This window comes from Harpia harpyja, chromosome 21, assembly GCF_026419915.1.
Source record: "Harpia harpyja isolate bHarHar1 chromosome 21, bHarHar1 primary haplotype, whole genome shotgun sequence".
NCBI classification, from domain to species: Eukaryota; Metazoa; Chordata; class Aves; order Accipitriformes; family Accipitridae; genus Harpia; species Harpia harpyja.
The window spans coordinates 19,581,617-19,594,526 of NC_068960.1; the positions used below are offsets into that span (position 1 = coordinate 19,581,617).

A 12,910-nucleotide genomic window follows, 5' to 3' on the forward strand; every position below is an offset into this window, starting at 1 on the left:
CTGGTACCCTGTGCCTCCCTTTCAGTGGCAGCAGTTCAAGGTCCGTGCTCATGGCAATTAGAAACAGTGCCAACACCACTCTCTTAGCGTTTGAGCTTGTACTAATCTGTCTTGTAGCCTCGCCCTTTTTGCCTTCTGTAGAGGGAGTATGGAAACACCATCGTGAAGCTCTCCCGGAGGTTATAAATAGCCCTACTCCATCTGAATGAGTCATGTGTTTGGGCTGACAGTACTGGGCTCTGAGCACACTGCTTGTGCGTACAGGATATCCTTACACAGACTCTCTGCTCTTCCAGGCTCCCCCTGCTCAGACATCCTGCATGCATCCTGATTTTTACTTTGCAGGCCCATTAAGGGCCCCTGAAATAACAGCTGCTGGAAGCAGCTTCATGCCCTCCCTCACATGCTGCATAAAGTGTGAAAGAACTACTGGTTTATCAGAAGACTAATCTCAGAATGGAGAATGTGTTGAAACTTGGGGCCTGCCTCTTTCTTTCCCCCTTTTGAAGGGCAGTGTGACCACAGATTTCAGGAGGGAGCACTGAGCGTTTGTTTAGATTGCAGGAATTGGCAGAATGGAGACTTTAGGCTTTTGAGTAAGTGGATTTCTAATTGCAAACTGCATTCATGCTAGTAGGTCAGCTGTGGAAAGGTTATGTATAGCTCAGGGGCACAAGTATAAATTCTGGCATGGAGGTTATCCCATGGAATGCAAGGTTAGACAATTTCTATAGTGTTTCAACCCAATTGACTATTTGTTTCTGCTACAAGAAAGAACTGAGCATTATCATATGTGACAGTCAGGGCTTAGCTAAACTCATACTGCTTAAGATGATCAAGTTTGCACATCTTTGCCTTCTAGTCTAACATAATTCCTGCAAGTGCTGATGTCCAGCCCAGAGTTAGGTGCATTTGCTGTTGCATTTAGTGGGATGGTCAGTGAAACAGTGGAGAAGTGTTAGGTGAAGAGCAGTTTTTCCCATTTTCCAGCTAACAGTGGCTGCTTCTTTTGCAGATGTGGTGGAGAAAGATCCAGATGGGGACTGCAGGAGGCTGGCCTTGCAGAACTTGCTACTAATGGAGAACCTGAAAAAGAAACTCAAAACTGTCCCTTCCTAGCTGAAGGGTAAAAGAAATGACCTTTACCTTATACTCTTGCCAGCTGGATGTGTGTAGGCACTGCTGGGGCCTCTTCAGCAGTCACCTGGCTGGAGAAGAGGAAGAAGGGGGGAAGGGTGCCGAGCTGTAAGCCAGCAAACCTGACTTGACATCTGGACTTTGTAGCGGAGGCCAATTTAGTGAGCTATTGCTATCCGGTACGGAGTGTACAGATGCAGGAAGGTAGGCTAGCACTGCCATCCTCCCCACAACGCCCCAGCCCCCACCTCCAGCTATTTATAACCTTGGCAGGTTTGAGCACTCTGCTAAAAATATGGGGAAGATCTCATAGCAGACTTCTTGTCAGAAAAACAGGAGGGCTGGAGAGGGCCGCTTATCTCCCAGGGCTAAGTCTATGACATGCCCATAACAAAGGCTCCCGTGTCTTCTAGCAGTCAGTGTTTGGCAGAATAGTTACCAGCCTGCTGTTCGAAGGGGTGGCGTGGGGTAGGGAATGATACTGCTGATGAGATGTAAGAACTGAGTAGCTACACTGAGGTTCTGAGAATGCCCCAAACCTTAAAGGCTTGAGCTAGAGCTGTGCTGTGGTTAGGAAGGAACAAAGCAGGAATTCTTTTTGTATAATCTTATTACAGAACTAAGTTTCTATTAAAGGATAACTAATGTCCAGATTTTGACCTTAAAAACTCCCCCCACCTGTCTTCCCTGAAAGCATACAATTTAAAAACTTCATATTCACCCCAAGTTTTGAAGCAAGTCAAAAAGTGGGGAAAAGAAAAATCACTCTAAGTAGAAGGGCTAGTCAGTACGAAATGTATGAGAGTGACTTTAGTAAGTACATCTTCGTTGGGCAAGGTAACAGGCTTAAAGGTGAGCAAAACCTGGATTGCTTATGTTGGACTTCACTTCTCACAGTCCTACTTGTGCCAGGGAAGAAATTTACATCCAAAAATCTGACTAGTACAGAGTAGCTTGATGTAACTGTGGTGTTTGTAAAAGAAGCTTCACTGGCTCAAAGTGACGCAGCTTGAGCAGGGAGGATTGGACCAGATGACTCCAAGAGGTCCCTTCCAACCCCAACCATTCTGTGATACTGAGGTTTAGTCCAGATTTTTGTAAATGGTAGCTCTAGCCTACATGACCCTATGATGTATTTAAATACAAAAGCTTTGGATTGGGGGAAGCCTCCCTTCATTCTGCATTAAGGGAGTAGATTGACTTTTACCCAAGCTCCTACCCAAACAGGACAGCGATTGTTTTCAGGAGTTCTGACTTATAGGGAACGACAAATCAGTGCCTTAGCAGACCAAAGTTGTACTTGAAAATTTTGTCAACTCAAGAGTTTCCACCTCAGTTACTCAGCTCTTTTCTGTACTTGGAAAAAAGGCCTGAAGTTACAATATGCAGTTCTTGTTGTTTTTTCCCCCCCTCAAATTTATTAAAATACTAAAAATAGCTTCATTACAGGGTATACATGTGAATCTTTGTATGCAGTGTTTGAGGTAACATATTAACTTCAATACTGTTACTTGTACAGTCCAGCTGGAATTAAAAATTTCTTGGTAATAACCAAAAAGCCTTGTCACAGCAGTGTGTTGATTGATGTATGACCCCTAACGCGGACAGAATAAATGACCTAGTATTAAAGTCAACTTTGCGTTTAAGTGTAAGTTGTCAGGGGTCCTCCACTTCATCAGCCACTTCTTCTTCCACCTCCTTGTTCTCCATACTGCTGTGGCACATTTGTTCTGGAACCAGGGTTCGGCTTATGGGAATGCCTACTCCTCGGTGAACTGCCTCAATGGTCTGTGGAGTCACGTAGTAGCTCAGGTTCATAGGTGGAATTCTTTTCTGCATCTCTTCCAGATACCGGTAAGCCTAAAGTAATGCACAGAGATCACTGTTACGGGATGGGGGCAGTGCTGCTATACAAGTCCCAGCAAAATGGTGAAAAGCATCCACCCTTAGTCTGTGGCTGAGCTCTTGACAGTAGCTTAGTGTTGAAAGGTGCTAATGCTTAGCCAGGAGTTGTAGCCTTTGCTAACATGACGACCTTTCATAGTCACTTGTGTCAATTCTGTCTTTCTCAGTTTAAAAAAGGAGTCTTTAAAGGCTGGTTTTACATTCTCCAATAGCTGAAGCACTGTCAAAAAAACCATGTTGAAAACAAGGTCAATCAGCACAGCTGGAGAAATTAGCACCTGGCATCCTTAGGTTTCGTAATAGTGGCAGGTTACGGTTTAGTCCAAACGCTGGTGTGTGTGTGGCACTTCTGCCCCGAAGAAATGATTCACCAGTTCCTCAAATGACTGCAATTTTACATTTTTCTTTTCTTCTTTGGCCAGGTGGCAAATGAAGTACAGTGTAATTGCAGAGACATGCACCCAGACAGACCCTTCTGTTCTTATCTAATAACTGGGAATGTTGAAACATCACCACTATTTATGCTCTGTGTCCTGTGAGTTTTCTTCTTCCCATGAAATGAAAAATATATTAATATGGATATAGTTCCTGAGGTCTACCCCACCCTGCTGAGCAGTTTAGCTCCTGTAAAGGAGCCTCTACTATGGAATGTTGTCCCGTATGAGAGAATCATGCTATACCAAGCTGCACTGGCATATATAAAATACAGGCTCTGTAGATTGGAAGAATTGAGAATTAACTTACTTACCATATGGAATTCCTGCACTTGTACATAATGTTCAACTAGAAATCCCAAGACATCGCCGTGACGGATGGCGTTGTCAAAATCTTGTTCAGCTAGGAGAAGTTCACACTGTCTGACTGCCTCCTTGGGATCTTCAGAGTAAACTCTAGTAAAGAGCAAAAGGAATCTTAACAGTCTGGAGGAGACCATTCAGTTTGTCATGTGAAGAACAGGGAAGATTTTTTTTTTTTTTAACTGTGTTACATTTTGTAATTGCCTTTCTGACGGAGCTACGCTCTTCTCAGTCCATACACTTGCTTATACTTCAGGTTACCTTTTCATCTTTAATGTCAACAGCACTTTTAAAAAACCACATAATGGGCTCCCTGCTAGAAAAATGTAACAGCATCTTTTAGAAGGGAGTATGCAAATTATTTATTAAACTGTAGGTACCAGTACAACTTTTCTTCTTGTATGATATTTCTGTCATTAGTTTACATGCTCTGAATACTGCAGCTCACCTCCGAGCATGGATGAATCGCTTAATCAGGGTCATCTTGCTTTGCAAACGTGCTAGTTTGCTTTCCTCTTCCAGAGGGCTTCTAGTCTTTGCTTTTGAAAGGCACTTATATGCTTCTGTCAGTGCTCCTTGTGCTTTCTCATAGTTCTGATACTCATCAATTTCTACCTGCAAGAGGAGAAATGAGATGAATGTCTTGCTCCAGAACTAAACCAAACACCTTTAGCAGCCACAGAAGGGGGATGTACCTGAGCACATGCATCATAGAAACCTGCAAGCAGGTCAAGGGCCCTTCCTTTAGTATAGAAGCTAATGATGTTCTTCATAATCTCGGGGTCCTTCCGCCAATCCAGTGATTGTAGATAGTTGGCTGCCATGATATAAATCTCTCTCTCTCTGGAAACTCCCGCAAAGAAGACAATTTTCTTGGTATCTCCAGATTTCAGCAGTGCCCTCATAGCCTAGCAAAGGAAAGGGGGGTATGGGGGGAAGAGGGGGAAAAAAATATCATTATGAATGCAAAACCATAAGCTATGCTAAAATGGCTAGGAGGCCTCATCTGGATAGTCTACTGTATGAAGACTGTTCCAAGATTTACTTTTCAAAACAACTGTGTTTTGAGAAATCTTAGGAAGGTAATAGGCTCAGCCTCTTCAGCTTTTTTTGCTATGTAGCCAGGCTGACCTTTAACTTGTTTCCTGCTTGCGTGTATTTCTTGGTCGCCATGTAGTAATTGCCTTGTCTCATGCAGCAATCAGCGATTTGCTCCAACAGCTCTCTCTGGGCCTCCTCAGAGAGGTCCTTGGAGTCCTTACAGACTGTCATCTTCTCAGCCATCTCCTCCGTAATGGTCAGGTTCTGCTTCAGGCAAAGTTGCAGAGCTTCATGGTACTAATGGAAATGAGAAAGCAATGAGATGTTACAAACACCACAGTGATACCTTATGTTGCTTGTGCTGTAACCTACGCAAATTAGCTATATGAAGGTACAAATGCTAACAGCTGTGGGTGCTCTAGCTAGAACATTGTTGTGTAGTTAAGCATCCTGACAGCAACTCCTGTTCAAGTACACACTGTCTCATTTTGTTTGCTAAGAACGCACTTGTTCTTCCATGAAGACCACTGATTCTCATCTGTTTTCTCAGAGGACACTAGTCTGGCACTAAAGATTCATCCACTTCGTCTCTTTGAATGTGACATTCTCAGAGACATACAAGTCAGATTTATTAAGCATGGTTGATTATACTAAGGTTTTCAGCAAATAAAATAAATACAGGTATTTGAAAGATTTTGTTAAATAATTTGCTACTTCCCTTATAGGAACAAATTATGAGTAGGATATACAACAGCTTTTAGCCTGGAAAAGGGCTGCTGTACCCTTGCAAAACATGGAAGAAAGTAAGACATAGGACCTCATTCAAGAGGAGTGGGTATAGGACTGCTTTGGTACCCAGCGGTAAGGCTGAGTTGCCAGCACAATAAATGAGGGCACAGTAGACGTGTGTAGAGGTTTAGGTGAGAAATGAAGCGCCTTAACTACATTGGTGGTATGACATAAGGGACAGCATTGATTTTTTTTTTTTTTTTTTTGACTGAGGATGTTATAATTTTCCTGTCTCTAAATATGTTAGAGAGTAGGAGGGGTTTTTTTTTTTTAACCAAGAGTGCAAAATCTGCAGGTTTTAAGCCAGAAATAAGACAGAAAGTCAGAAATCCATTTCTAGAGTTGAGCCAGTGGGCTACCACCCCATGAGTCATTGGCATGAGAGGAAACTTTAAACCTCACAAATATCTCTGCGTATCTGTTTACAAACAAAGATAAATGCATGTGTGTGCACGTACACACCTGTTGCGCTGCTCTTTACCTGTGCACAGAGGGACCAGAGATGCTGGACCTTACCTTTTTGGCTGTTAGCAGCAACTCCATTGCCTTCTCATACTGAGCATGTTCAATAAAAAAATCAGAACAGCGGGCTAGCAGAGCTGGGTCTGATTTATCATCCAGGTCTTCAGCAATTAGCTGTAGGGCCCCAAACTGCTGCGTGGCAAAGGCAAGCTCCAGTGCTTTGGAGAAATGTCCTGCCTGCAAAATTAAGAATGAATCTTTAAAGACTAGAGTAAGCACTGTAGAATCAGTTTACAGGATACCCTAGAGAGGATTAATAAAGCATTACCCACCATGAAAAAACAATTACTGAACAGTACATATAGTAAAAACTACAGTTCATTTAATGTTCCTCTGCTGTAGGAACTGCTTTGGTTTAAAATTTGGTATTTTTTACTAAGAAGACATTTACCTTGTGGTATAACATGACAGCTCTGTCCATTTGCTCCCCCTTTTCCTCATAATAGCAGGCTGCCTCTATCATGTCTTCTGGAGAGCTGAGAAGAGCCAGGTTCATCAGCTGATCATCTAAATTGTTATCCTATTCAAAAGCAAAGACTTGGCTTTAGGTAGGCAGCAAACAGATTTCATAATTCTGTCTTCAGGCAAGACCTACAGCTTTATACTGTCACACAGTAGCCCATCAGCTCCCTTCTGTGTAAAACCTATACCAACCCAAGTAACTTTGAGCTGCAACAATGATAATTTGTTTCAGGCAGTTTTCTGCTCAGATATACAAGAAAAATAATGTCCCATACAACCAAGCCTTTATCAATGCCTCTTTTGCAGGAGATGCAGGCAGAAACCAGGTGCATCTTCACAGTGGGCTGTATATGAGCAAGCAGTGTCTCAAAAGAGCCAATGGGCAGAAACAACTTGTACCACTTCCATTCTGTATGCTGCCTAAGGATAGAATCCTACTTTGCTTTTGGACATAAATGTACCTCTTTGCATACCTTACACAAGCGGATGGCATTGTTAAATGCCTGGGCCCTGGTGTAGAAATGTACAGCCTGCTTGATGTCATCCTGACTCTCATACTGGCGGGCCAAGTGATACGATGCTGCCCAATTCCCCGTTTCATTTGCTATTTCAGCAGCCTGCAAAGGAAATCATATAGCTTTACTTTGTGCCCATACTCATCCCAGGAATGAGAATTCTCTGGAAGCAGATGGGAGCAGGCTGCCTTCCTTACCTTCTGAATGTTGCCCTGAAAGCAGTGTACACGGACTAGGGAAAAATAATCCTGAGCCAGCGCATAGTATTTTAGTGCAGATTCCATATCGGATTGGCTTTCCAGATACTGTGCCCACCATTTCCACAGGCTCCTAAAAAAGCAACAACATTAACTGCAGTAACAAGAATTGTCAGAGACGGCATTTTTCGCTCCTGGTGATCTTGAGTTCAAGACTAGGTGATACATTTTTTTAGAATGTAAACAAGGCTTTACCCCCAACTCAAGGGTGCTGTTCAAAGGTCTGCACTGTGAGGGTGTTCAGCCTAGATATCTAATGTGGCAGTTCTTGAGTGAGATTTAGCATAATCCTGAAAAGCTGGAGGAGGATCTTAATGGATAAGGCAGGGGTTGAACTTGCGGCTGAGAGGATTCATACTCCTCCTTCCCTCCTTTCTTCACAAGTTGTATTTCAGACCTGAAAATCCCACTGGGGAGAAGGAACAAGCATAGCACTGACTTGTCTTTCATCTTGTTCACATAGTTCTCCAGGGCTTGTAAGTCTTCAGAGAGCACGCGGGGTACCTCAAACCTATGCGTGTCTGACTTCTCATAGCTGTAGAGAAGAAGAACATATTAGATGAGAAATTACTACCTTCATATTAGCTCACTTCCTGTGTAAAAAATCCATTTCATGTTGTTTGACAGCCATAGAACGCCAACACTGGTAACACTGCTTCATTTGTATTACTGCATTCTCTGTAAGACCAGTTGCAGTCTGCCAGCACCATCAAAAATAAAAAGTTCAATGGTCCTGCAAGGCACCTGGAATCAGGGAGGCAATATGATCACAGGACAGTAAATACTTTAAAAGTGCCAGTGATAGTTCAAAGAAACACCCCAGAAAGCTCCCCACACATCAAGAACATCCCTGTACACTTGACTGAAAAGGTCACAAGAGCCCTGGGCTCCTCATCTTGCCTAGTCCTGCTGCCATCCACTGCAACTTCAGCCTCTTTTTCACTACCCAGAGCTCACTGCACTTCTGCCACCATCTACTGTTGGGGTCTCTCCTCACCTCCCGGCCCGCCTTGATCACCTAAAACAGGTCTGTCTGATCACATCAGAGCCTACTTTGACTCTGAACAGAAGTGACCTTATTACATTATATTGTGAGGCTTCACATGATAAAAAATATATTAAAATAAGAATTCAAACAACAAGTACAAGACATCATTAAAAAAAATCACTTCTCCTAACTTCTCTAAGGACTCATCAGTCACGGGAGAGGACCAGGTGCCAGAAGCACCCAAGTCAGACTAAATTCTGCCACAGCAGTTGTGTCTGGGACTCTCAGGAGAAGTAAACAAGTGGTTTTGTCATGGAAAAGGAAGGAAAAGAGGGCAGTGGTCTTCCAGAGACAAGTACAGGATTGGATATCAGTGGGCTTCAACTATTGGCCCTGACAAGACACTTAACCTTTCTGACACTAAGCTTTATTAGCCTGGGAGGGTGCTGGGAAGTTTATTGTAACAATGCTTCACTCCATGAGATAGAAAGCGCCAGAAACAGGAAAAGACTTTAATTAATTATTGCTGGTCATCATCAGACATCCTCCTTAGCCTGCCTCCAGTCTTCACAAGAGAAAAAGGCTCTAAATCCCCTGGGTGCCACAGGCTGGTGCTTACTGGGTGAGTGCAAGACTGTGCTCTCCGGTTGCCTCCAGGTGCTTAGCGTAGTTGTAGTACGTGGTGCGTAGGTGAACCCGATCGTGAGCTTCAGCTGTTTCAATGGCTTTCTGCCACTGGTTTGAGGCTTGATAGAACTTGTTCAGGAGGTCGTAACGTTTGCAAGCCTTGTAGAGTCGCTCTGCATCTTCCTGGAAACAGAGCATACAGATACCTCGTTAGCTCCGACTGGCATTTCATAGGTGTCCTTCACAACAGACACTGCACTTCGGAGTAGTTTATTAGTGCAGGTCATTGTAATGCAATTAAAGTAACAATAATTCAGGCAGGGGGGTTAACCACCTAAATATATGTAGCCTGGAATAGCACATTACTGGGAAACAGGATGTTTATGTGAAAATAAGGAAAGCACTCAGATCCTGGCATTTACTGTACAGTATCAACTGGGGGGGGGAGCGAGCGGGTGACATGAGCAAGCCATCAACAATTAAACGCTGTCATCAGGAGCGTAAACCATTTCAGAAAGGGGAGGTATGCTCATGTGGGGCTACAATTAACAGCCACGCTGCCTACCCAGAGGTGAGGTCCAGGAGAAGGTCCTGAGCCAAAACTAGCGGTTTTGGCAAGAAGGCATTACGTGCCAGGGGACCCCCTGCGACCTCTGAGCAGGTCTCAGAGGCAGCAATGCTGTTCATGGATAACTGAGATCCATTCCGGGGAAAAAAATGCTATTAATTTAAGACAGAATTGGAACAGGATTTTGCCAATGCTGATGCAAGGGCAAGCAAATTTGGAACTATTATTTTTATGCTTTGAGAGGTACTCCTGTGGAAGGAGCATTTTCCTGCTCCACCCAACTGCTGTCCAGCTGAACACTATATTTAGTAAATTGAGATTATCTGTCCAAGACAGAAAAATAGTTTCTGTCTCTTATTGTTTCAAATTCAAAAAAGCATAGAAAGTAGAGAAGGAAGATTCCTGCACTATGACTTTGTACGAGATGAAAAAAAGCAACAGAACTGCATTTGTTTTGCTACAGTTCCCCTCCACCTCTCCAAATAGATCTAAATGTCCAGAAGAAGGAGTATTGACACTTTTCAGCCTCATAGGTTTTTCTGCCAGGAAGCTTTTCCAAACATTTAGTTTGAATTTTCCTTTTCTTCTTCACTTTAACTCAGAATAGTTACTCTTTGTCTCTCCAGCATTTACACTCTTAAAATAGTTGTAGATTGCTAAGCACCTTTTTAAGCCAAATTCTAATTATTCAGCTATCTTAAAGATTTCCTTGTCTGTGAAATCTTTCCAAGAGCTTAACAATCTGTACTGATTTTCTCTGAACTTCTTCCAGTTAGTCAACGTTTTTTTCTGATAATGAGATACTTAAGGGTGGAAGTTAATGTTCCAGCTGTAGCTGCAACAAATACCTAGACAGAAGTTATCAAATCAAAGCCCCAGGATGTGGTGTCTTCTCAAACGCAGCCCCAAACAGATTTTTTGCTGTCATAGCACCTTGCCATTTTTTATCTAATTCATGATTTCCTGTGAACCGTGGGGTATTTCATCAATTCTCCCTTCCCAGGTTTTCTCTCTTACAGATCATACGCCTGGATCTTTTATGATTCCCAAACTAAAAATCTCTGCTTTTCTTACAGATCATTGATGAAGACATTAAATAAAGGCGAACAGAGTGGAATACAGGCTCTTATCATTCATCTAATGCAATAGCGATCCGGTCAGTTTTCAATCCACACGATAATGCTGGTCTCAAACCCATTTTAGATCTCAGTTCTATTGGTAATCAAAGGGAATGGGTTCAGACTTCAGTAAAGACACACGGGAAAGACAAGGTCCATTTTTGGTATGTATTCGCTGCCAGGTCGGGCTCCAGATACAGGTCCGAGGGACAGTTGCCCTGTGCACCAGAGTACGGGAAGACAGCCTGACCGCATCCTCTGGCTGTGCTGGACCCAGGCAAGTTACTGCTCCCATGATGGGAGAAGCTGGGATGGAGATCTGGGCGACTGTAGTAGAGCAGGCATCCCTGGGACAGCACAAGCAGCAACTGTGACTCGCCAGAGCTCTCCAACCCTGCAGGAAACATCAATTTTGCCTAAACCGCTTAAATGTCTTAAGCCAGCCCTTGCTCTCTGGCAGAATGCAGCTTTAGCCTTTCACTCTACAAACAAACATGCCAAAAGGGCACTTGTGTTTCCCAAATTGGACCTTAAAATATGTTTGTTGAAATATTTTAGCTAGAGTACTTTGAAGTACATCCTTTTTTTAATCCAGTCAAACCTAGAATGATGAAGCTTGGAAGAATTATGCCCCAAGAAAACAGTTTTTCTGTTTAATGTTTCACACATAAACCATCCTTAAAAGATGCTTCCTTCATTCAGCAATTTTTCGTATGGGAGTAAAACTCCCATATAAATTCTGTACAGCAGTTAATAAAACAGACAAATTAATTTGCTATACCCTTAGGCGGTTATGCCTCCTGGTAGTCTTATTTCCAGGCATCAGATTCTGCCACACTCATTCTCATCTACTCTTTGAGGAACATGAAAAGGGCTCAGGGGACTGCTGAGCCCTCTGGAGTTCAGGGAAAGCCCCTGATGAGTGTCACGCAGGAATCGTGCAGCACGGGATTGTGCAATGCTGAAGGAGATGCCTATTTCCCTACGATAAAAGCTCAACTTCAGGAAAATATTTGTCAGAACTACTCATCACTCCCTGGAAACCTAGCAATAGGTTTTACTCCCCTCCAAGCTTTTTGTGTCTCAGAATTTAAAAAAAATGATCAGTTTCTCATTTTTGTCTCTAGTTAAGCAGGGTGGATATTCCCAGATGTGTATGGTCAGCAGGGTTTACCAGCATGCCCAGCTGAATGGCCAGCACTGCCACTCTGGCCTCCTGCTCTGGCTCTTGTTCAGCCTCCCTCAATGCCTTGGCTCCTCTTGCGTGACCCATGTTTCCAAGGCAAATTTTGGCAACATCGAGCCTCTGAGTCTTCACGCACATGCGAGCCATGTTCTCCCAGACAGCCTCACTGTAAGAAATGGGAAAGGAAAGGAGAGCTGTTATGGTGTCACCGTTAAGGCTTGAGTACTAAGCAGGTAAGATGCAAGGAAAGAGGAGAGCGTGAAAGGGAAAACTCTTAGTACATTGGACACTTGCTGGACGTAACAAAGAGACTCCAGCTGCTGTGTGAAGATTGAAGAGGAACAGAAATAGTTCTCAGACATAAAGGTTAGTTCTGGAGCTGAATGCCCACAGCCGTAAGGAAATATTGCAGGTTTTGCTTTACACCAATGTCTAAACAAAAGCAGCTACGTTTGCATGTATATAAGCATTTTTCATGTGCCCATCACTGTGGTTCTTGCTGTAGCTGCAACATATAGACATTCACAATACCCCCACGTCAGTGTTCAGAATTCAAAAGAAAAACTATGAGAAGTCTTACAGACATAAACCTTACACTGGAAACATCCTGCTACTGTCCTGCATAGTTCAAACATGGAACAGCTATTAGGAGCCTAATAGTTGCACTCAATAACAGGGAACGATGTGTAGGAAACAACTGACCAAACTATCATCTTCTAATTTAAAACTTGCACAAATAATGGCACAAAGAAAAGCTTTGCGATGCTCAGAATGAGAAGTCCTCAGGGCTAAGAGCTTCCACTTAACATTGCAAAATCATCTGCCAAGACAGAGGCAGGGACTGGCTGAGCACCACACTCCCATGCAGGAACGGCATTGCTCAACAAAGGACCGCAACACAATTGACCATTACATGGGGTGACAAGCAAAGATTTTCGTAGATTCTGTTTACATTTGAGGCTCTTCAGAATGAAGTGCAATATGTTTGACTAATAGAA

The 12,910-nt window shown here is 43.2% G+C and overlaps 2 protein-coding genes across 4 annotated transcripts in view; one reads left to right on the plus strand and one right to left on the minus strand.

The window, feature by feature from the left end:
* The window catches only part of TELO2 (telomere maintenance 2), a 27,923-nt gene extending 25,152 nt beyond the window's left edge, over positions 1 to 2,771 (plus strand). For both annotated transcript variants that reach the window (XM_052772838.1, XM_052772839.1), the window contains exon 20: positions 1,016 to 2,771. In XM_052772838.1, the coding sequence (XP_052628798.1) occupies positions 1,016 to 1,119 (104 nt within the window). In that variant the 3' untranslated portion in view covers positions 1,120 to 2,771. The remainder of the gene's footprint in view (positions 1 to 1,015) is intronic.
* IFT140 (intraflagellar transport 140) overlaps positions 2,522 to 12,910 on the minus strand; it is an 86,385-nt gene continuing 75,996 nt past the window's right edge. For both annotated transcript variants that reach the window (XM_052772832.1, XM_052772831.1), the window contains 12 exons: positions 11,901 to 12,078; positions 9,033 to 9,223; positions 7,865 to 7,960; positions 7,366 to 7,498; positions 7,127 to 7,270; positions 6,583 to 6,711; positions 6,186 to 6,368; positions 4,971 to 5,177; positions 4,535 to 4,747; positions 4,288 to 4,454; positions 3,791 to 3,932; positions 2,522 to 2,997 (listed from right to left, as the gene is read on the minus strand). In XM_052772832.1, the coding sequence (XP_052628792.1) occupies positions 2,794 to 2,997; positions 3,791 to 3,932; positions 4,288 to 4,454; positions 4,535 to 4,747; positions 4,971 to 5,177; positions 6,186 to 6,368; positions 6,583 to 6,711; positions 7,127 to 7,270; positions 7,366 to 7,498; positions 7,865 to 7,960; positions 9,033 to 9,223; positions 11,901 to 12,078 (1,987 nt within the window). In that variant the 3' untranslated portion in view covers positions 2,522 to 2,793. The remainder of the gene's footprint in view (positions 2,998 to 3,790; positions 3,933 to 4,287; positions 4,455 to 4,534; positions 4,748 to 4,970; positions 5,178 to 6,185; positions 6,369 to 6,582; positions 6,712 to 7,126; positions 7,271 to 7,365; positions 7,499 to 7,864; positions 7,961 to 9,032; positions 9,224 to 11,900; positions 12,079 to 12,910) is intronic.